This window comes from Nansenia antarctica (assembly GCF_963989245.1).
Source record: "Nansenia antarctica genome assembly, chromosome: 18".
Lineage (NCBI taxonomy): Eukaryota > Metazoa > Chordata > Actinopteri > Argentiniformes > Microstomatidae > Nansenia > Nansenia antarctica.
The window spans coordinates 19,230,992-19,254,160 of NC_137691.1; the positions used below are offsets into that span (position 1 = coordinate 19,230,992).

General features: G+C 45.0%; 1 protein-coding gene across 1 annotated transcript; it reads right to left on the minus strand.

Moving 5' to 3' along the window:
* Positions 1 to 10: 10 nt before the first annotated feature.
* On the minus strand, positions 11 to 9,829 carry LOC308173066 (CD9 antigen-like; the record flags this gene model as incomplete). Its single annotated transcript, XM_080548032.1, has 8 exons — positions 11 to 76; positions 254 to 337; positions 695 to 760; positions 904 to 996; positions 1,096 to 1,170; positions 2,902 to 2,999; positions 6,255 to 6,357; positions 9,761 to 9,829. The coding sequence occupies 8 exons, from the start codon at positions 9,827 to 9,829 to the stop codon at positions 11 to 13; spliced, it is 654 nt and encodes a 217-aa protein (XP_080404158.1).
* Between the last annotated feature and the right edge of the window lie 13,340 nt (positions 9,830 to 23,169).

Sequence of the window (23,169 nt, forward strand, 5' to 3'; positions counted from 1 at the left end):
CCTCCCTGCTCTATATGACCTCCCTGCTGTTCCGAATAGCACAGCACAGGACCATACTGAAGACCATACCGATGATCTGAGGAGAGAACAGACAGATGATGTAAAACCGCTACATATACATCGATAGACTGTAAGATGGTCATAAAGTTGCATGTCGTGTAGAAGATTGCTAATGTAATATAACCATTTTTTATGAACATAACATCAACTTAATACAATCTTTGAAATTAGTGTCTCTAATAAGGGTTCTTACCATTACTCCAGCAACACCAATCCCCACATAACCAATGACGTAGAGCTTTTCATTGAAGAACTCTGTTATTGCACTGAAACAGCCCTGAGGACACAAAAACAGAGTACATTCATGTTGCTAACAGATATACGCCACACTATATATTTTGTTCACTAGTTGTAATCAAAGGCATATAAAGCCGGACAGTAGAGCTTACATTATCACCGATGCTTTGACCGTAGCAATGTGTATTATAGCTGTATGACTATGTGTGGAGTAACTGTATTATAACCACCGTATGAAACTCTGACCTTCAGATGGTTATGTACAATGATGTACAGTTTAGCACTCACATTCAGCCGAGCAGTGTGTCTTGTAAAACAGTCTATATAGGTCTATTTGGATTTTCAATGGTGTTATTCTGCCACCATGTGGACAATAGTACCAACAGTAGAGTTTTACCTGTATTTCGTCACCAGTATCAGGGCACAAAGAAGGGTTAGGCGTGGAACCGCCACAGCAATTCAGCTAGACACGAAGAAGAACAAAACATGAACATGTTATCCCAGAATCTTTGACTTGGTGAGGTTATTAACAATGTGTTGTAAAGCAGCAAGTAGCCAACTCCTGATAACAACAAGAGTTGAGTAGAAAGTAGAGTCGCAACTCACAACACTGTGGTACATCGTTGCTATAGTCGTGCTGTTGGAGTCGGCACTGTCAGAGATAGAGCTGCTGTAGAACTTCTGGACCTCTTCCACAATCTAAAAACAAACAAAGGAAGGTTAGTTTGAGGTGGCCGTCATCCGGATATCATGTTGTTTTTCAAACACACATCAGTGGATTGATTATAGTAGACGAACCTTGTCTTTGCTTAAGAATCCAAACACACCGGCAGCAACCTCTGCACCAAAGATGATGAGAAGGCAAGCGAAGAACTGGAAAAAAGAGAGGGCAGTGAAATCACTATGCACCTAGACTAATAACGTGGGGGAAATAAGTATTTGATCCCCTGCTGATTTTGTAAGTTTGCCCACTTACAAAGAAATGAACGGTCTATCATTTTAATGGTAGGATTATTTTAACAGTGAGAGACTGAATATCAACCAAAAAAGTCAAATGAATTGATTTGCATTTGATTGATTTGATTTGATTCACTTCTTCAGCCACTCCTTTGTTGCATTGGCCGTATGTTTTAGGTCATTGTCATCGTGCTGGAAGACCAATCCACCACGACCCATTTTCAGTGTCCTGGCTGAGGTCCTCGTCTCGTGGGGTATCGATGATCATGAGAAAGGTGAGGGATCAGCCCAGAACTACATGGGAGGAGCTTGTCAATGATCTCAAGGCAGCTGGGACCACAGTCACCAAGAAAACCATTGGTAACCATGGTAACACACTACGCCGTAATGGATTGGGATCCTGCAGCGCCCGCATGGTCCCCCTGCTCAAGAAGGCACATGTACAGGCCTGTCTGAAGTTTGCCAGTGAACAACTGAATGATTCAAAGAAGGCTTGGGAGAACGTGATGTGGTCAGATGAGACCATAATCGAGCTCTTTGGCATCAACTCGCCATGTTTGGAGGGAGAGAAATGCTGACTATGACCCCAAGAACACCATCTCCACTGTCAAGCACAGAGGTGGAAACATTATGCTTTGAGGCTGTTTCTCTGCTTCTCTGCTAAGGGTACAGGTACAGGACAACTTCACCGCATCAAGGGGATGATGGACGGGGCCATGTACTGTGAAATCGTGGGCGAGAACCTCCTTCCCTCAGCCAGGACACTGAAAATGGGTCGTGGGTGGGTCTTGCAGCACGACAATGACCTAAAACATACGGGCAATGCAACAAAGGAGTGGCTGAAGAAGATGCACATTAAGGTCATGGAGTGGCCCAGACAGTCTACAGACCGTAATCCTATAGAACATCTGTGGAGGGAGCTGAAGCTTCGAGTTGCCAAGCGCCAGCCTCAAAACCTTAAGGATTTGGAGAGGATCTGCAAAGAGGACTGGACCAAAATTCCTCCTGAGATGTGCGCAAACCTGGTGACCAACTACAAGAAACGTCTGACCTCTGTGCTGCCAACAAGGGTTTCTCAACCAAGTTCTAAGTCATGTTTTTCTAGGGGATCAAATACTTATTTCCCTCGATTAAATGCAAATCAGTTTGTAACTTTAATATAATGTGTTTTTCTGGATTTTTTTGTTGATATTCAGTCACTTTCACTATTAAAATAAACCTACCATTAAAATTATAGACCGTTCATTTCTTTGTAAGTGGGCAAACTTACTAAATCAGCAATACTGTATGTCTACAGTATCCCAGACACAAGGCTATTGACATTATGCTTTTATGAGTTTAAACTTCACACTAAAGATGCCAGAGGACCTTCAAAGACTTTGCAACTTAAGACTGTTACACAGAACACAGTCTACAGCTGTTGAGGCTGGTGGAGGCAGAAATAGGAGGATGGGCTCATTATAACACATGAAATAGAATCAGGAATGTTGTCAAACACTATTCTCTTCCATGCATGACAATGAGCCCATTCTCCAATGTCTGCCTCCACCAGCCTCAACTGGTCTACAGTAGATTTGAAATGTAATATCAGAATAGTGAGAGACATCACTGCATGATGTTGATGACAGCACCACAAGGTCTACCCACCGATCCAAGGAGACACTGAGACTCTCGTACGGCCCCACAGCAGCCGAAGAACCCGACCAGCATCATGAGCCCACCCGAACCAATGAGGATGTAAACGGCTGAGGAGAGAGACAGGAAGTAGGTGAGACAGGGTGATCACGTGATCAATGGCTTTTCCTCCTTATAATTCCGTACGCTGCTGCAACTGGAGAATGATTTTTTTAGAACATTTTATATACAAAATAGACAAAAACACAATTCTTCACCCAATTTTTCATCACTGTATCTTTGTTATGTTAATGATAGCGTAAATGGCCTAATGTGAGTTAAAAAATTAAATGGTCGTGAATACAGTTTTTGTTTGTTTGTTCTGCCAGTCAGTGTTATCAAACTGCAATTCACAGAAACAACAGAGGATGGCAACGTTACGCAAAGATGAGGCTAAACGTGTTGAAAGTTGAACATGGAATTTCAGTGATGCAACACAATCTAAAGATGAACAAACATGGTGGTTTGAATATCTAGCGCTTTATACGGACGTACTGGTGAGCTGACCTCCTTGCAGGGTAAGGTGTAAGAAGTAGGAGTAAAAATAGAAGAGCTGTAATACACTGGGAACATCCTGTGAGTGGTGCCGGGGGCGTCTGACAGGAAGGAAGGTGCTCTCTCTCCCCTGCAGAGGGCTCACCGCACAGCAGCACCACCAGCATTCAAAGAGCCGTGTTGCTCTGAACACATTTTTTGCAAACTCTGAATGAACAGTCATGTGACACATAGGCAATAGTCCAACATCTGCGGACTGATGACAACTAATGGAAAGACAACAATTTGTGGAGCTTAGAATGAGAAGGTTCTATCTCCGTTTAGGGCAGTTCAGAGATATTGAGCGTCAAAGTTTTTACATTCATTATGTTTTGTGAGATGGAACCTTTGTATTTTATTAATTACTAACTCAAAAATGTCAACATTTTAAAAAATAACACCACACAGGCATTAATAAACACCTAATGGATCAGATTATGTAAAAAACTCAATTTTGACCAAAAATGGAGATAGAACCTTATAATTCTAACGTCACGAACTGGCTGGGGTTCAGCGATAACATAACCCAATCAAATCAAACAGGGGTGCTCCGTTCACTCCAACACATGAGTCATCCTACTCTCTCCAGTACAAGTCCCATATTCAGGGGCATGTGGATCCCCCCTACTGAGTAACAATACCCCTCTGAAGGAGAGCAGGTCAGAAGGAGGGCTCATCGCAGGCCTGACAAAGACAACGCTTTTCTAGGGTTGCATCTGTTCCCAGACACCCGAGTCACTAGGGCAACCGAGGCTGATGACAGCTGCCTGGGGTGGCGTCATCTCCCCTGTGGACGGTCCCTCCCTCGCTCCCTCCATCCCTCTCCTCCCTCCGTCCTCTCTACCAGCTCTGTACTGTAAGAACTGAGTAGACGGTCTTTATTATCCCCGAGGGACAATTTGCTGTTCAGTAAACAATCCATCCAGATTTGAGACTATACTGTAGGCCTATGACATGGACACCAGGGTAAGTCCCCGAGCGACGTGCTGAGGGCCTAATCAACGACTCAGGCAGGAATCGCTACTGCAGCTTAATTAACCCACACGGGGCTCTGCTGTTGTTGTCTTGCTTAGGAACAATAGACAGGGAGGTAAGGAGGAGAAGTCCGCTGTGGGTTTACTGCTCTTCGTGTACGCAAAACTGATCCCCCTGCTTAGTGATGGAAAACTCCCTGAGACAAGAGAGGGCTCTTTTCACACAAACAACGCCTTTTTAGCAATTGCAAAGGGCCTTCTAAACAAACAAAGCACTCCTTTTTTCACCTATGGAAATATCGAAGCGATTACCGTTGGCATTTCTATCCCTGGGCCAATATTGGTGGAGGATATCAAGCCATGCAAATCAATGTGTGGCTGGTACAGTGTGCTCTTTGATGACACACTCTGTGGCTGCTCAGCGCATCTCAATTTACACACACACACACACACACACACACACACACACACACACACACATCCACTGGCACTAAGGTGACAGAATGGAAAGTGAATCACCCTAGGGGAATGCTGCTACCTTGCCATGTTATGGTATCCGTTTGATCTTGGGTGAGAGGTACATTAAGGGAACCATTCTTTAAGATCCTGTTTATGCAGCCGGTGATAATATTTATCTCGTTGCTACGGCTTCCTTTGGGATATGGCAGAGTGTGATCAATCTTAGTAATAGGTATGTGCTCTGTTCAATATGAGGAGAGGGAGCTCAATACCTGCTCCTATGAGCAATACAATTGTGGATGAAACAGAGGTATTAAAGAACAAATCTAATTAGGTGTGATAAGGGGGTGCTCCAGGTAAAAAAAGGTTGGGAACCCCTGAAATAGAGCATTTAAAATCTACCAGCAGGCTGGCTGATGACTGAGGCGTTTCTCATTTTTCTATATAGCAAGTCTCATTGAGGTCACGACAAGAGATCTCTTTTACACAAGAGAGGTGACCTTACAATTTGCAAACTGAACGTGATAGTGTTATCACAGAAACCCGGTGATGAAACTCAAAACCACAAGAACAAGTCTTCTTGGGGCGTCTAGGCTGTTGCTATTGCGTCATTTCACAAGGAAAGAATTGAGAAATTGGCATCCTTATGGCAGTATATCACAGTGTGCGATGACGTTTTGATGTTTGATTTTGATGATATAATGAATATAGTGTTGTTATTGGAGTACAGTGACTGGAGAGGGCCCCGCCCCGCCCGCCCCGCCCCACCAGTAGAACTACTGTAGCTACTGTGCCTGGAGGGCAGGAGCCAGTGGAGAGAAACAGGCTGATGAAGTGAAGTCACCATTTCAGGTCATGACCTAATCGTGAGGAACAAGAATAGGCTGCATTCTACTCGTCTTCAAGAGGGTCCATTGAGAGAGACACTACTGTGTGGAAGACTGAAGTCTACGGAATGTGAAGAGGTCAATTCAAAGACAAGATGTATGACTGAATAGGCTATATAATCAAGGCACTGATTGTTTTTTGTTGTTGTTGTTGTTGTTATGGCTAGGATTTAAAAGTGGCGCCACCCTATTCACTAGCGGACCGGGAGGGATGAGAAACTCCATGTGTGCGCTTTTCTTTCCATGCGCTTCTCACCAGCTGAACGCACTTACGTCACTTACGTCACTTACGTCACTTACGTCATGTAACGTCACTTACGTCATGTTACGTCACGTCGTCACGTCGTCACGGGCAACTGGCAACAGTCTGAATGTGTCTGTTAAGGACTCACCTATGAGGAAGGTCTGGGTACCTGAGTTACTGTAGTATGTTGTTACTGGTTGGGTCTGAATGTGTCTGTTAAGGACTCACCTATGAGGAAGGTCTGTGGTGCTCCCTCCCCAGTCAGGAGCTGGACTGTCTCTGGATCAAACCTCAGCCAGAGTCCCACCGCCAGCACCAAGGAGCCGGACAGCTGGGCATCACAACAGGACAGAAGTCAAGAGTGTTAAAGGTGTAGCATGGCGTTTTGCGTGTTGCTGCCCTCTTTGGGTACACTGAAAATGTGAAAACATAAATATGCTACAGTTTGTAATAGCAGAAAATATGTGCATATCTTTGCAAACAAACGACATGTAAAATAGGTATGTACAGTAAAGGCCGGTGCTCGAAAACAACACCAGGTTTTACAGAAGTGCTTTGTTTGCACCGAAACAGCACAACTTCATTGCACTGTCTTTATTTTTTTTATTTTTTTCCAGATTATGAAAGTGCAGATTGTAAACTTTCAAATTATGTGTCATATATTGAAATCTGAAAATAGTTTAAGAAGATAATTAGATGATACAGATACCACACAGTCCTTGCTTTTGAACACGTCCTAAAATGTAAGTTTGTTTCACTTACCCAGTAGCCTAGATGAGACAGTGAATCCAGTTCACAAATTATTAAGTATAAAGTATTTAGTGATCCTAAAACTGTTGTTTGTTATATGTATATCGAGTGGGCTCTTCAACACTTCAACTTAAGTAATTACGCCAAAAAACACATTTAAAAAAACAAACAAGAAACGTTTTTTTTGCTAATTTGCGCTCATCATCACATTTGATCTCATTCCTTGATCGCCATCATGGCAATTTAGCACTGTTTTAAAGCTCAAATCTACAAAACATAGAATGAATGTTCACTGCATGACATTGAAACAAAACTGGATAACAATAAACACATTCAACAACACAATATTCTTACCATAGCACAACATGTAGTGGAGATGTGAGGTATGCCTGACATAGTAGAGGCTGGTGGAGGTAGAAAGTAGAGGACAGGCTCATTGTAATGCATGGAATGAGAAATACCATCCCTCATTCCATTCCATGCATTACAATGAGCCTGTCCTCCGATTTCTACCTCCACCAGCCTCCCCCTGGTGAGATGTGGCCTGTGTGATAACAAGTCTCTTCTAGCCGTGACTGACTGCCTGCACATCTTCGCTCCCAGAATGAGCTGTTACCAGAAATAATCTATTGATTGAAACCCAGTAACGCAGAGCAGTATCACCCTGATTCCATCCCAACCTCGATCCTTCTATCCTTCTATCCTTCTATCCTTCTGCAGACGCAGAGCAGGGGAGGCTGTTGGAGGTAGAAATCAGAGGACTGGTTCATTGGAATGGAATGGAACGAGGAACGGTATGATGCCATTCCTTATTCTGTTCTATGCATTAAAATGAGCCTCGTCCTCCGATGTCTACCGCCACTAGCCTCTACTGATGCAGAGGAACTCTTTAGTTTCATTGGAGGCATTGAAGAAAATACATATAGAACATCTCTGAGAAGAAATATAGTAGTTGTTTTACATAAAGAAGAACCAGTCAGTCTGAAAACACTTCAGAAAAGAGAAATAGACGTTGTCCCATCCAAGTCTCAGCTCTTAACATCTTAACATTGCTTGGGAACTATGACGTCCCATGCAGCAGGACAACCCAGCCTTTCACTCCTCATGGTAGGCTAGGCTTCAGTGTATCTCAGCCGTGCCACCCTGACAGGCTGCCCTGGGTGACGTAACACATGCTGGCATTGGCTGCCCCCTTGGCATTGTACCCCCAAACTGGCACCATACCCAGTCTCCTGCCCACAACCCTGCCCCTTTTTAGCTCAGCTGACCATGGCGCTGGTTCTTGCTTCTAAACTAGGCACAAAGACCTGTTGTCTGTCTGCCGCTGAAGTGTTCACACCACCAAGAAGACAACCAATGATCTGGCAGAGCTAATGGAATAGCAATTGAAACGCAACAATATAGCCATACAAGATGATAAATGCATAGCCCATCTATGAGGGGAGGCTCGTGGAGGTAGACATCTGAGGACAGGCTCATTGTAATGCATGGAACGGAATAGTGAATTGTATCAAACACATTCCATGCATTACAATGAGCCTGTCCTCTGATTTCTACCTCAACCAGCCTTCCCTGATAGCTACTGTATGTAAATATGTTTTTTTGCATTGCAACTTTACTGTTCCTAGTAGTAACTTCCTACAAGTTTGTGAGAAAACAAATCCATGATATTCCATGTCTGAGCAGTGCCCATCTGTTCTTAAATAACAACAAATAACTCTATGATGTGCCCAAAACAGATTATCCCCAAACTCTAGACAAATTCCCAGACCTTCCAGTCTGGAAAGTCACATCCCAATGCCAAATTGTACATGGGAGGAATAATGGAACTGTTGCTGGCTATGGTAACTATGGTGGAAATGTAGCAACTACTACTAATATAAGGAATGACTGTTTACAGCACATATAAACAAATACTTAACATATAATTGAATTCACTAAATGTATCATAAATTGTGTGAATATGGAGGTCTAATTGACACCTTTTTGGTGACACATTATAATAATCTGATTATTAAAGTGATCAAAGTGAAGAACTGCAGGCTGCTTGCTTCACAGGACAAAACATGGTTACAGTAGTAGGGGTTCCTATGACAACACATATCCATGACAAGACAGTAGACTGCAGTAAACAACGAAATGAAACATAATGTATTTGTGTGTGTGAGAGAGAGAGAGAGAGAGAGAGAGAGAGAGAGAGAGAGAGAGGGGGGGAGAGAGAGAGAGAGAGAGAGAGAGAGAGAGAGGGGGAGAGAGAGAGAGAGAGAGAGAGAGAGGGGGAGAGAGAGAGAGAGAGAGAGAGAGGGGGGGGAGAGAGAGAGAGAGAGAGAGAGGGGGAGAGAGAGAGAGAGAGAGAGAGAGAGAAAGAGAGAGAGAGAGAGAGAGAGAGAGAGAGAGAGAGAGAGAGAGAGAGGGAGAGAGAGAGAGAGAGAGAAAGAGAGAGAGAGAGAGAGAGAGGGGGGAGAGAGAGAGAGAGAGGGGGGGGGGAGAGAGAGAGAGAGAGAGAAGAGAGAGAGAGAGAGAGAGAGAGAGAGAGAGAGAGAGAGAGATCGAGAGATCGAGAGATCTATGAAGCAGGTATGGCAGGTTGTTTATCTTAACTATTATCAATCTGGTTCTAAAAATATCTCGATAACATTATCGGTAACAACATGTTTGTTATGTAAACACTGGCCATTAACAACATGTTTGTTATGTAAACACTGTCTGGCCATTCCGAGAAAGACGCTCGAATGATCGAACCTTGAGGATATTAATAAGAACATTCTAATATCCTACAAATAATCAGAAATCGTAATCAGCTTATAACTATAAACACACATTGTTTCCTACAACAATCTTAGCCCGTCTGGGACACCTTTGATCAGGATGTTGCACACATGACTAGTGCATTGACCATGCATGTGCTTTCCGTTGTTACTATGCAGAATATCATATTCATATTCATATTCATATTCCGGACCCAGGAGAAGCGCACTACTCACCCAGAATATGAAGTTGAAGACGAACAGAAGGTATTTCACGCACTTCATCCCACCTTCCACTTTGCTCATCTTTGTCGGAGGTTTTCTGAATTGTGTCTCAAGAACGCCTTATGGAAAAATCACCACAATTATTAATTAAGTTTCCCAAAGGTGGACTGGAAATCTAGTCTTCAGCGATGGACTTCAAGCATCTATAGTCACCGTTACTCTGCCTGCCACACTAAAGATCAACACATGCGGAGGAGCTTTACGCGCCTGTCCGGACCGCCCATCCCAGTCACAGCAGCGTCAACCACAGCAATGTCGTGACGTTAGAATTATAAGGTTCTATCTCCATTTTTGTCAAAATGTTGTTTTTTACATAATCTGATCCATTAGGTGTTTATTCATGCCTGTGTGGTGTTATTTTTAAAATGTTGAAGACGGAGATAGAACCTTCTCATTCTAAACGGAGATAGAACCTTATCATTCTAAACGGAGATAGAACCTTATCATTCTAAACGGAGATAGAACCTTATCATTCTAAACGGAGATAGAACCTTATCATTCTAAAGGGAGATAGAACCTTCTCATTCTAAACGGAGATAGAACCTTATCATTCTAAACGGAGATAGAACCTTATCATTCTAAACTCACGATGTCTCTATGAAATAATAGTAACACAATTAGTCCATCAAGGAATAGTCAGATTGCTGTAATTGGGATGCATTTTTAACATAAACCTAATTGTATGTTTCTATATAGCATGCAGGACATGGAAAGAACGCTCGTACTATAATTATTGTTGTGTAATAAACCATGTATTAAGAGGACCTGTAATAAGCCCATATAAATCATGAATAAATAAGACTCACAGTTTAAGGCCGCCAATATAGCTGATTGTAGCTATTGTACCAAATGGTCAGAAGAGAAGAGCAGTTGTTTCATGCATTTGATGTACAATCTCATTCTGATACAGGCCTACGACACAATATACATTCCTAAATTGAGTACAAATCCACAAAGATTAAACTGTGCTAATCTGTCATCTAAAATCATAATCTCTGTTATGGAAATACAGGCTCTAAATTGTTCCTTAAACATAGGTAGAGGATTAATTCAAGGATCAAGGATCAAAGGATAAATCAAGGATTCTTGGTAATTTTCTGAATGTTACCTTTAATTTCTACATTTTATTGTTACTCAGCAATCTTTACATGGGAATCCATAACATGTAATCCATTAAAAATACATTACAATCAATTATATGTGATTACAAAAGCTTCACACATGTTTCAAAAACCTTTAATTCAGTAGAAGAAAAGTTTCACAGCCTTGTATGACTTTTCAGAGAGCTGAAAGGGCGAAGAGAACCCTTTACATGGACTGTTGGGGAGGAGGTAGTATGTGTTGGGACAGGGAAGGTCACAGCTCTCTCTTCTCACTTTGTTGGCAGCTTTGAGGACAGAGGAGAACAGCGACCTCTGCCTCTGGGACAGAACGGCTGAGTCTCTCTCAAACTCAACAGCCTGTAGGATCAAACACACACACACACACACACACACACACACACACACACACACACACACACACACACACACACACACACACACACACACACACACACACACACACACAGTTTGACTTGTTCCAGAATGCTCTGGAAAAGACATGTCTTCGCATTGCCCACATTTCTGATACAGGGAGTGTTGCCTTGGCAACTCTCTGGTGCCTCCTCCTGGTGGCTTGGAACTCTGCACCCTGTTTGGACTTAATTGCGTGATATGTGTCACCTGTCACTTGATTAAGTGTCCCACTTCGCTGTTCTCCCTGTCGGTTGATCACTTTACTATCTTTGTGTAAGAGAATCCTGATACTGCCTGTTGTGAACTCCCAGGGGGGTATTCCTAGAAGGGCGATTAAATCCTGGCTAGTTTTTCAAATTCGCGATCATTTCAGCTCGAGTTCTGTTCCATGAATGTGACTCAAATAATTCGCTGCTTGGTTGCTATGCAACCAATCCTTCAGAACAAACCTGGTAGCGACCAGGTTTACAGTCTGGTTTCAGTCATGTGTCAAAAATGTCTCACAGGCGGAAACTAAATCCCGAACGACATATAATAAATAGTGCAATACAGCCGCAATTAACAAGGTGAGGGAAATGGTTTGGCAAGAAATTGCTGACAGATTAAATGCGTAGGTCATACTAGCCCCTACTTATTGTTTTATGTTCATTTTGTAATAAATGAAGATTCTCTACTGTGGTGATATCAGCAGCAGGCTATACATGATCAGAACCCAGGAAGGCAGAGTGGTATCAGCCGCTGCTATCAGCGCACAGTCTTATTTTTAAGACGGGGGTTCGAAACCCCGCTTCTGACATACACTTTTTACTGCATTTCATAGTCTGATGCTTGTACTCTGCAATACATTGAATTGAATCTAAAAATGTATGTTTAAAATGATGGTGTAGGCTAATTTATTAGAGAACTGACATAACTACAATAGTGTTTGAAGCCTTTCTGACTACTAAATGATGTTCTTCTAGCATTGTAACTGGTGTTAAGATAATATATTTTTCTATGGTCCTATTGTTCACTTGAACAGCATCAGCTGCTTGTTATGATGTTACGTTTCTTATCAGTATTTGTATTTTAATAAGCACTTCTCAGTTGTTGTATTCTACGAGCACACTAGATGCACACAATTCTACGAATTGAGACTGCAGGTCGCTACTAACAACATCGTGGGAGATAGCTGTGTGATTATTCTCACGGAGACCTGGCTAAATGACACCATCTTGGACTCCGCGGTCGGTTTGGAAGGAAGGACTTTACACCGGGCGGACAGGACGCTGCTTAGTGAGAAGACGCGAGGAGGCGGCCTCATTATATCTAAGAAGGACAGCTGGTGCTTAAACACAAAAACTGTAAGTAGCCACTGCTCCCCAGACCTGGAATACTTGACTGTTAAATACCGACCCACATACCTCCCGAGGGAATTCAACGCAGTGTACATAACATCTGTTTACATTGCGCCTAACGCGGATGGTAGCTTAGCATTGGCGCGGCTACATGACGTCATCAGTAGTGGACAGAGCGCAGACCCACAGGCAGTTCATATAATCGCCGGGGACTTTAATCATGCTGACCTGAAGGTAGTACTACCGAAGTTCTATCAGCATGTTAAATGTGCAACAAGAGGAGAAAAAATACTGGATAAGGTATACACCAACATCAAGCTTGGTTACAAGGCTAGACCGCTAGCTCATCTAGGCATGTCTGACCATGTGTCAATCCTCCTGAACCCAGCCTACACTCCCATGAGGAAAAGTGCTCCCATCACCACTAAGACTGTCAGAACCTGGCCAGCAGGGTCCGCTCCACTGCAGATCTGCCTGAATGACACCTCATGGCAGGAATATGAGCATGAGGACCTGGAACAGTTCACGTCGTCGGTTCTGAACCACATAGTGAACTGCATCAACTCAGCCACCGTGGACAAACGGGTCCGGGTCTACCCCAACACGAAGCCATGGATGACTGGGAAGGTCCAAAAACTGATCAAGGAGAGGGACAACGCCTTCGCAGGGAAGGGCACACTGCTGTACAGCACCACCAGGGCTAACCTAAAGCGCGGCATCCGGGAGGCCAAGGCAGACCACAGAGAGAAGATTGAGGAATGCTTCCTGAGCAACGACTCCAGGCGGGTGTGGCAGGGGGTTCAGCACATGACAAACTTCAGAGCCAACAGGCTCACAGCCGCAGAGGACGACCCCCTGCTGGCGGAAAAGCTGAACTCCTTCTACGCCCGGTTCGACGAGGGGCGAACGGAGGTAACCACAACACAAACACCACTCTCTCCAGCTCTCAGCGGCCTCACCCTCACAGAGCATGAAGTGAGACGCGTGCTGAAGGCGGTGGACCCCAGGAAAGCCTCAGGGCCGGATGGCGTCCTGGGACGGGTGCTGAGGGACTGCGCCGACCAGCTGGCCGGGGTTTTCACCAACATCTTCAACCAGTCCCTGTCCCAGGCCACCATCCCACCCTGCCTGAAAACCTCAACTATCATCCCAGTCCCGAAGAAAAGCACGGTGAGCTGCCTAAACGACTACCGCCCGGTGGCACTCACACCAATCATCATGAAGTGCTTCGAGAAACTAGTCCGGGCCCACATAGTCACACGCCTCCCGCCCAACCTGGATCCATACCAGTTCGCCTACAGAGCCCACAGGTCCACAGAGGACGCCATCGCGACGACTCTCCACTCCACTCTATCCCACCTGGAGAGGGGAAACAGCTACGCGAGACTGCTCTTTGTGGACTTCAGCTCTGCCTTCAACACCATCCTTCCAGACAGGCTAGTGACCAAACTACTAGACCTGGGACTATCACACTCTATATGTGCATGGATCAAGGACTTCCTGTCCGACCGCCCCCAGAGGGTGCGGGTGGGCTCCCACACCTCCACAGCCCTCAGACTCAGCACTGGGTCCCCCCAGGGCTGCGTGCTAAGCCCCATCCTCTACCACCTCTACACCTACGACTTCACCCCCGTCCACCCCAGCAACTCCATCGTAAAGTTTGCAGACGACACCACCGTGGTGGGCTGCATCTCGGGGGGGGGGACGAGGCGGCGTACAGGGATGAGGTAGAGCAGCTGAGCAAGCTGTGCAAGGTTAACAACCTGCTGCTGAACCAGTCAAAGACCCAGGAAATCATCGTGGACTTCAGGAGGAAAAAATCTGAGGTCCAGCCCCTGCTCATCGACGGAGGGAGCGTGGAGAGAGTCTCAACCCTCCGATTCCTGGGGGTGCACATACAGGATGACCTGTCCTGGAAGAACAACACAGCAGCCATCATCAAGAAGGCACAACAGCGGCTCTTCTTCCTGAGAGTCCTCAGGAAAGACCACATCAGACAGGAGATGCTGGTGGCCTTCTACCGCTGCGCAGTGGAGAGCATCCTCACCTACTGCATCTGCAACTGGTTCTCCAGCTGCACAGAATGCGCTACAGAGAGTCGTGAGAACGGCCCAGAAGATCACCGGCGCCCCCCTCCCCTCTCTGGAAGAGCTGTACAACACACGCTGCCTCAGGAAGGCCTCCAAGATCTCCAGAGACCCATCCCACCCTGGGTACGAACACTTTGCTCGGCTGCCCTCGAACAGGCGGTACAGGACCATGTTCGCAAGGACAAACAGACTGAAGCTCAGCTTCTACCCCAGGGCCATCCAGGCCCTGAACACAGCAAAGACCTAGGTTCTGGGCCCTGGACAGTCTGGACGGATTGATGGCAGCTGCTGGATTGAAAATCAGGTGTAGTGCTGAGGCACAAATGTGTACATTTCAAGCCTGCAAACTGCGACACTTTAAATGAATGTGCAATAACACTATGTGCAATATGACAACCCTAGGGTACATAAGGTTGCAGAGAATAGGAAATGTTAGAATAGGTATAGCATAGCATAGAGTACAGCACAGTGTTTTATTTGTACAGTATAGTATAGTGGATAGTCATAGTGTACATAGCCTTTATTTATGTGAACCAGCTCCTTTCCCTTCTTTTTTTTTTCTTTTTTTTTTTTCTTTCCTAGCACCAGGGGAGCCCCCCCCCCCCTCCCAAATGTTGTTGTTTGGTACCTGTACTATATCAATGACAATAAAGACCATTCATCATTCATTCATTCATTCATCATCATCATTCATCATTCATCATCATCACATCATCATTGTACTAGCATGGGAATGAGGGAGTTTCTGTCTGGGTAGATGTCTCTGATGGCCTTGAAGCCAGGTGCAGGATCCTCTCCATTTCCATTTCCATTTACATTTTTGGCATTTAGCAGACGCCTTATTCCAAAGCGACTTACAATCAATACATTTGAATGCTAAGCATGTGAATCATCAGTCCACCATTCGTGGCAGGAAGAGTAATCTAGCTCGGACCCGGGGCCACTGATAGAAGGAGAAACCTTCTTCTACCACCTTTTTCTAAAACTTTTTTTTTTTTTTTTTTTTTTTTTAATACTGGAGGAACAGAGAAGCAGTACAGGGGGGGCGATAGAAGTTCTTAGGGACACAGTAGAGGGGAAAGCGGACGTCTTTAGGAGACGTAGTGGTGAGGGACAGAAGATGTCTCAGGAGGAGCAGTTAAGGTGTAACCTGAAGAGGTGGGTCTTCAGTCTACGACGGAAGATGGGTAGTGACTCTGCCGTTCTGACAGCCGTGGGGAGCTCATTCCACCAGCGGGGAGCCAGAGTTGTGAAGAGACGTGATCGGGCAGCACGACTGCTGTGTAGAGGAGGTGGGGCCAGTCGGCCAGCCGAGGTGGAGGAGCGGAGTGAGCGGGCTGGAGTTTGGGGGGTCACCATTTCCTTCAGGTAGGCAGGGGCTGTCCCTTTAACTGCCTGATATGCAAGCACCAGGGTCTTGAATCGGATGCAAGCTGCTATCGGGAGCCAGTGCAGGGTGCGAAGGAGAGGGGTGACATGACAGTATTTGGGGAGGTTGAATACCAGACAGGCAGCAGCGTTCTGGATGAGCTGCAGAGGTCTAATGGCGTAGGCGGGGAGACCAGCCAGGAGTACATTGCAGTAATCCAGGCGGGAGATGACCAGTGCCTGGGTCAAGAGTTGCGCTGCCTCTCTGGTAAGGAATGGTCGTATCCTTCTGATGTTGTAGAGGAAGAATCTGCAGGAGCGAGCCGTTGCTGCAATGTTCTCCGCACAGGATAGTCGGTTATCCAGGATCACTCCAAGATTCTTGACTGTCAGGGAGGGGGTTACAGTAGAGTTCTCCACTCCCCTATGTGATTTCACACACTGGGCACAGACAACAATCATTGTATAGTTTTGTACATTCTGATCAAGGTCATGAGAAGGTATGGTTCTGCCAAGATTCATAGTGGCCAATTAGGGGGAGGTCTCTGGGATTTGGGAAAAGTAATGGAATTGAATAAATCATCACTCTTCTCTGAGACTGCCTCAGATTAGGGTGCACTACTTTGTATTCTACTGGTGATCTTCAATAAACTACCACTTGTGCAATAGATAAAATCTCCTCTGTATTTTGCTGTTCAACAAAAGAACCAGGGGCTAACACTGGACGCTGGATTTGGCATAGATTATTATTTCTTATGATTACTGATGGATAGATGATTCACTTACTTAGACAGATGTATTTATTGTAATAAAAAAAAAAAATGCTTGCATTAAGGCGTCTGTTAAATGTCAAGAAAACAAGGATTAAATTGAAATCAACCCCTCTCACCTGAGGCAAGGATCGAACCAGCAACCTTCTGATTGCAAGCTGGTTGCAAAAAATATTACAATCATAGCTATACATATTCACACAAGTTAATTTTATAGCCTTCATTGTATTATGATTCAAATAAAAGCACGGCAGTGATATATACGATCGCAGTGATCGTCTTCGGTACTCGGCCTGCGGCCTCGTACCTACGACCGAATCACAGCCGTGCTGATATTCAGTATAACACACTCCCTCTCGTGTGATATTGCTTAATTATCACTACTACATGCAAATGTTTTCGCGACATGGGAATTGGGGAACTTGCGGGCAAAAAGCTTGCCTATGCCTTCGTTGCTGTTAGAGGACTGGTGCTGAACTATAGTTTCCAGCGTCCACAGCACTTCTGCCACCAGTGTTGGCGTGGATCCCAGCGCAAGGTCTATTCTTCCAGTAGCGGGAGGCCGAGTAAAAGTACCAGGAGACTGGGCAGTGATAGTGAAGGTACCAGGAGACTGGGCAGTGATAGTAAAGGTACCAGGAGACTGGGCAGTGAGAGTGAAGGTACCAGGAGACTGGGCAGTGATAGTAAAGGTACCAGGAGACTGGGCAGTGATAGTAAAGGTACCAGGAGACTGGGCAGCGATAGTAAAGGTACCAGGAGACTGGGCAGCGGTAGTAAAGGTACCAGGAGACTGGGCAGTGATAGTAAAGGTACCAGGAGACTGGGCAGTGATAGTGAAGGTACCAGGAGACTGGGCAGTGATAGTAAAGGTACCAGGAGACTGGGCAGTGAGAGTAAAGGTACCAGGAGACTGGGCAGTGATAGTGAAGGTACCAGGAGACTGGGCAGTGATAGTAAAGGTACCAGGAGACTGGGCAGAGATAGTAAAGGTACCAGGAGACTGGGCAGTGATAGTAAAGGTACCAGGAGACTGGGCAGAGATAGTAAAGGTACCAGGAGACTGGGCAGTGATAGTAAAGGTACCAGGAGACTGGGCAGAGATAGTAAAGGTACCAGGAGACTGGGCAGTGATAGTAAAGGTACCAGGAGACTGGGCAGTGATAGTGAAGGTACCAGGAAAAAAATGTTTTGCACAAAGTGCAACGGGCTTCGTGCTCATTCCCATCTACAGCTCTCAACCAGGGCCTAAAATGCGCTTTTCTCTAACCACAGCTCATTAAATCTACACTTGCCCATGGCTTCTCAAATTACATAGCGAGGAAACTCAAAACTATTCTAGACTGTGGACAATTCCTGTGGAAATTGTGAAGTGTACTTGCTGCCCCCCCGGGCCACTCCACTGCACATCCCCCGGCGAAGACCGCGTTTCTCTAGCTCACCCAGGGGTTGAGTTGTGGGATTCTGGTGTGTTTGTGTTTTTGTTTTTATATTATTGTGGGGTCCAATAACGGTTAGCCCAGTCATCTCGTGGGGTCCAATTTGGTGGACCCCACAACTTTATGGTCTAAATCAACTCAGGAGACATTGCTGACATGCCTGTGGCATTTTGGTGATGGACCCCAAAGATAAGCATTTCTACAAAAGGTGGGCGTAGGTGTGTGTGGACTTTTACTCGTGACTGCCCCCAACAGGCAAAAAAATGCCGCACATACCACACACACTCTAGCTGAGCCACATAGACCACAATGTTAGGAATTCATGGTGGTGTGTTTTTCTGTCAGTCATTTATACATGTTTGTGCAAGGCAACTTCTTGTCCATTTCTTACTGATTGGCTTATAGGCGTGTCTAAGTGGATATGTTTGGGTCTCTCATAACCAGTAGAGAAGACAAATAAGATGGGTCACTGATTTTATTTGGTATTTCTGTGCAAATACAAACACATGAGAGAGAGAGAGAGAGAGAGAGAGAGAGAGAGAGAGAGAGAGAGAGAGAGAGAGAGAGAGAGAGAGAGAGAGACAGACAGATGAAAGGGTCAAGAGGTCAAGAGGTGAGACCCGGTCAGTAGTCCAGGTGAAGGAAACTAATTTAATTCAGATCTGGGAGTTTCACATACAGAGTAATTTACAAGGTACAATATGATGCTTCTCTCAGCTTAACAATATCAGCACTAACTTCTTACACTCTATTTTATAAAGGAACTCATTATCATTCTATCATGATTAAACATGTCATACATTTAGGTGTAAAGTCACAAATCAACAGATTATGACACATATCATCACACTCCACACTCTATAGGCTTGGTTACAAAGTCATTCAAGATGGATGAAAAGTAAAAGGTCTTAAAATAAAAAAAAAGCAGTCTAAGTAATTCAAATGTGTCCAAATATCAAGCTATCATTTATGAGCAAAGGTAAAAAATAGAAAATACCCTTTTTAATGTTTTTTTTCTGACAAGACACCTAAACATTTACACACCTACTATTAATATAGTATATATTAATTAATATATACTATATAATAATATATTGAAATTATGCATAAAAACTACCACCACCTCAAACTAGCCACCACCGTAAACAACACAACAGCATACAACCCAGATTGAAACATTGTCATTTAAAAATGAATACACCTAATATTGACACTAGAAAAACCCTGCCCCCCCCCCCACCCCCTAGCCCCAAACAAGCCACCATACACAACACAACAGCATATAATCCAGCATCACAACCAGCAGAGGCTAGAGGAGGTAGAAATGGGAGGAATGGCTCATTTAGCCCTCTGCTTAAAAGAATACCTTGGCCTGGAAAAAAAACAACCCAGCAGAGGAGAGGAAGTAGAAGCTGGAGCCAAACTTCCTCCATCCTTCTGCAAAGCAGGTTTCCAGTTTCCTCTGAAGGTCGTCTCTCTCTCCAGTCAGGGCGTTGTTACTGGTCTGTAACTGGTTTCTCTCTCCAGTCAGGTGGTTGTAACTGGTCTGTAACTGGTCTCTCTCTTTAGTCAGGTGGTTGTAACTGGTCTGTAACTGGTCTCTCTCTTTAGTCAGGGCGTTGTAACTGGTCTGTAACTGGCCTCTCTCTCCAGTCAGGTGGTTGTAACTGGTCTGTAACTGGTCTCTCTCTCCAGTCAGGTGGTTGTAACTGGTCTGTAACTGGTCTCTCTCTTTAGTCAGGGCGTTGTAACTGGTCTGTAACTGGTCTCTCTCTTCAGTCAGGTGGTTGTAACTGGTCTGTAACTGGTCTCTCTCTTCAGTCAGGTTGTTGTAACTGGTCTGTAACTGGTCTCTCTCTCCAGTCAGGTGCTTGTAACTGGTCTGTAACTGGTCTCTCTCTCCAGTCAGGGCGTTGTTACTGGTCTGTAGCAGGTGAAAGTAGACACTCAGGCCTATGATCCCAGCCAGTAGAAGAACACACAGCAGCCCCAGACACACTGCAGCAGCTCTGAAGGGTCTCTTCTCTGAGGTCTCCGTACCTGACAGCTGATCACTTGCTACAGTCTTTGGGGGGGCGTCCTCTGTCCCAGGGCTGGGGTCCTGGAGTCCGGGGGTGTCTGCACTGACGTAGATATCCACAATCCTCTCCTCCACCTCCCCTCTGTTGAACCTGACCTTTTTAGCCATGTCAGGCTTGGCATAGATAACCTCAGACATCTTTCCAATACTTTTTATTCTAACTTTACCTCAACTCTACAGTATAGTCTCTCTGTCTGTGTAGCTGTGTTAGCATGTGTGCCTGACTGACAGCTGGATGTGAGACTGTTGTTGCTGCCCTCAGTAGCACAGGAAGTGTCCAAAGATGATGAGGAAGTACACACGTGTCTGTGGTTGGGGCCTGGTGGTCTGTGCTACGTAGGTGTGACTCTTCCAGCATTGTGACTGCCACGTCCTACCATAGATGTCTTCTTATGAAGACTGATATATAGATGATTCACTTACTTTAGACAAATGTACTTAATGTAAGTCACTTTGGATAAAAGCGTCTGCTAAATGCCAAACATGTAAATGTAATAATGTACCAATGTAATTGGTCTTGTCACTGTTAAAGACACAGTATGAGTGCTTTGTTGCTGTCAACTTAGATGGAAACTATATGAAACTATATGAAACTATATGGTGCTTAGTTGATAAGTGACTATGTTCATGACGCCGATGTGGGCTAGGTAGGAGTACGTACTCTAAAACACACACACACACACACACACACACAGACACACACACACACACACACACACACACACACACACAGACACACACAGGCCGCATCAGGTCTCCTCGAAGAGGTGAACAGGTGAAGAGGTGAAGAGGTGGATTTGAGGGGGAGGGAGAAGGATATAAAGTGATGATCAGAAACTGGAAGAGGGGTAACAGTAAGGTTGGAGGTGTGGGAGGATCTGGTGAAGACAAGGTGGAGCTGATTGCCTTGTGCCTTGTGAGTCGGAGGAGAGCGGGACAGGGTGAGGTCGAAGGAGAGGAGAAGGTCAAGTACTGCAGATGAGAGAAGCTTCTCTGACTGGAGGTTGAAGTCACCCAGTAGTGCGAGCAGAGTGCCGTCATCAGGGACGGAACTGAGAAGGACGTCCGTCTCCTCTAAGAAGTGACCGAGCTGGCCTGGGGGGCGATAGATGACAACAATGTGAAGGTTGACAGGGGAGGCGACAGAGACAGCATGGAATTCTCGGGAGGATATGGACAGGTGTGACAGGGGAAGGACAGTGTGGGACCACTTAGGTGAGATGAGGAGTCCTGTGCCTCCCCCTCCACCAGAAAGTCTAAGGCAGGGGTCTCCAACCTTCTTTCATCTGAAAGCTACTTTGAAAGTGGAGAGCTACTCATGTCTTATTACCTACTTTTATTCACACATAACATGTGTGTGATCACACATATCAAAACACTCTTAAATTCATCATTAGCATGCTCTGTTTAAAATGTCAATGTTTAAGCTCACTATCTTCACATCAAAGTCATAGAAAACATTAGTATCTTCTGTATCCATCTATCAATGTATCACATCACCTCCATTCACATATCAAAAGCATATCATCATTTTATGGTCCACATGTGTATAATAAGTGCATTCACATCAAAGCAAAACATTACAACAGTTTTTTCTCCTTAAATGTATTTTCTGCATCCATATATCAATGTTTACATTTTACATTTTTGGCATTTAGCAGACGCCCTATTCCAAAGCGACTTACAGTCGATACATTTGACTAAGCAAGTGAATCATCAATCCAGTCAGGAAGAGTAATCCAGCTCATAGAAGAAGAAAGAAAGACATATTTTTTTTGTAGTAGGCATACTCTACCCTACACATAGTCTACAGAGACAAAACCCAACAAGAAGTTCAACAGTGAATATTTAGCCCTCTGCCTAAAAGAATACCTGGGTCCTGAAATAAACACCCCAACAGAGATCCCCTCCCCCAGCGAGAGAGAGAGAGAGAGAGAGAGAGAGAGAGAGAGAGAGAGAGAGAGAGAGAGAGAGAGAGAGAGAGAGAGAGAGAGAGAGAGAGAGAGAGAGAGAGAGAGAGTTGTGTGAAACTGTCACACAGGACGAAATGTTACTGCTATTATTAATAAACCACTTTCTCACAGATCCAGTTCAGCTTGAAGCTACATGGGTAGTCATACCATCGATAATTATTCATGCCAACACAGTCCTTATCCCCATAATAACTGTCTGGCTGATTGTAAGCCCAGTACGCTGTGGTCAGAGGTGTGTCATCCACCCATTTCCAGGTCCCCTCTGTGTCTCTGTCAGTCAGACCAATCCAGGCATACTTATTCAAATCATTGATAAAGTCCTGTTCCTCTCTGCTGTTGATGACCACCAGGTCTGCTCCTCTGTCTCTGCAGGCCTGTCTGCTCTCATCCCAGGTTTCAGTCTCAGTGGAGAGGAAGTAGCAGCTGGAGCCAAACTTCCTCCACCCTTCTGCAAAGCAGGTTTTCAGGTCGTCTCTCTCTTCAGTCAGGGCGTTGTTACTGGTCTGTAACTGGTCTCTCTCTTCAGTCAGGGCGTTGTTACTGGTCTGTAACTGGTCTCTCTCTTCAGTCAGGTGGTTGTTACTGGTCTGTAACTGGTCTCTCTCTTTAGTCAGGGCGTTGTTACTGGTCTGTAACTGGTTTCTCTCTTCAGTCAGGTTGTTGTCTGAGAGACAGGAGAAGCGGTGGTTAGGTTGACAGCCTGGCGGTTTATAACTTGTTCTCACCATCATCACTACATTATTCTCAGGGTTCTACTGAACTGATTCAGTTCATAAGAATTAGGACC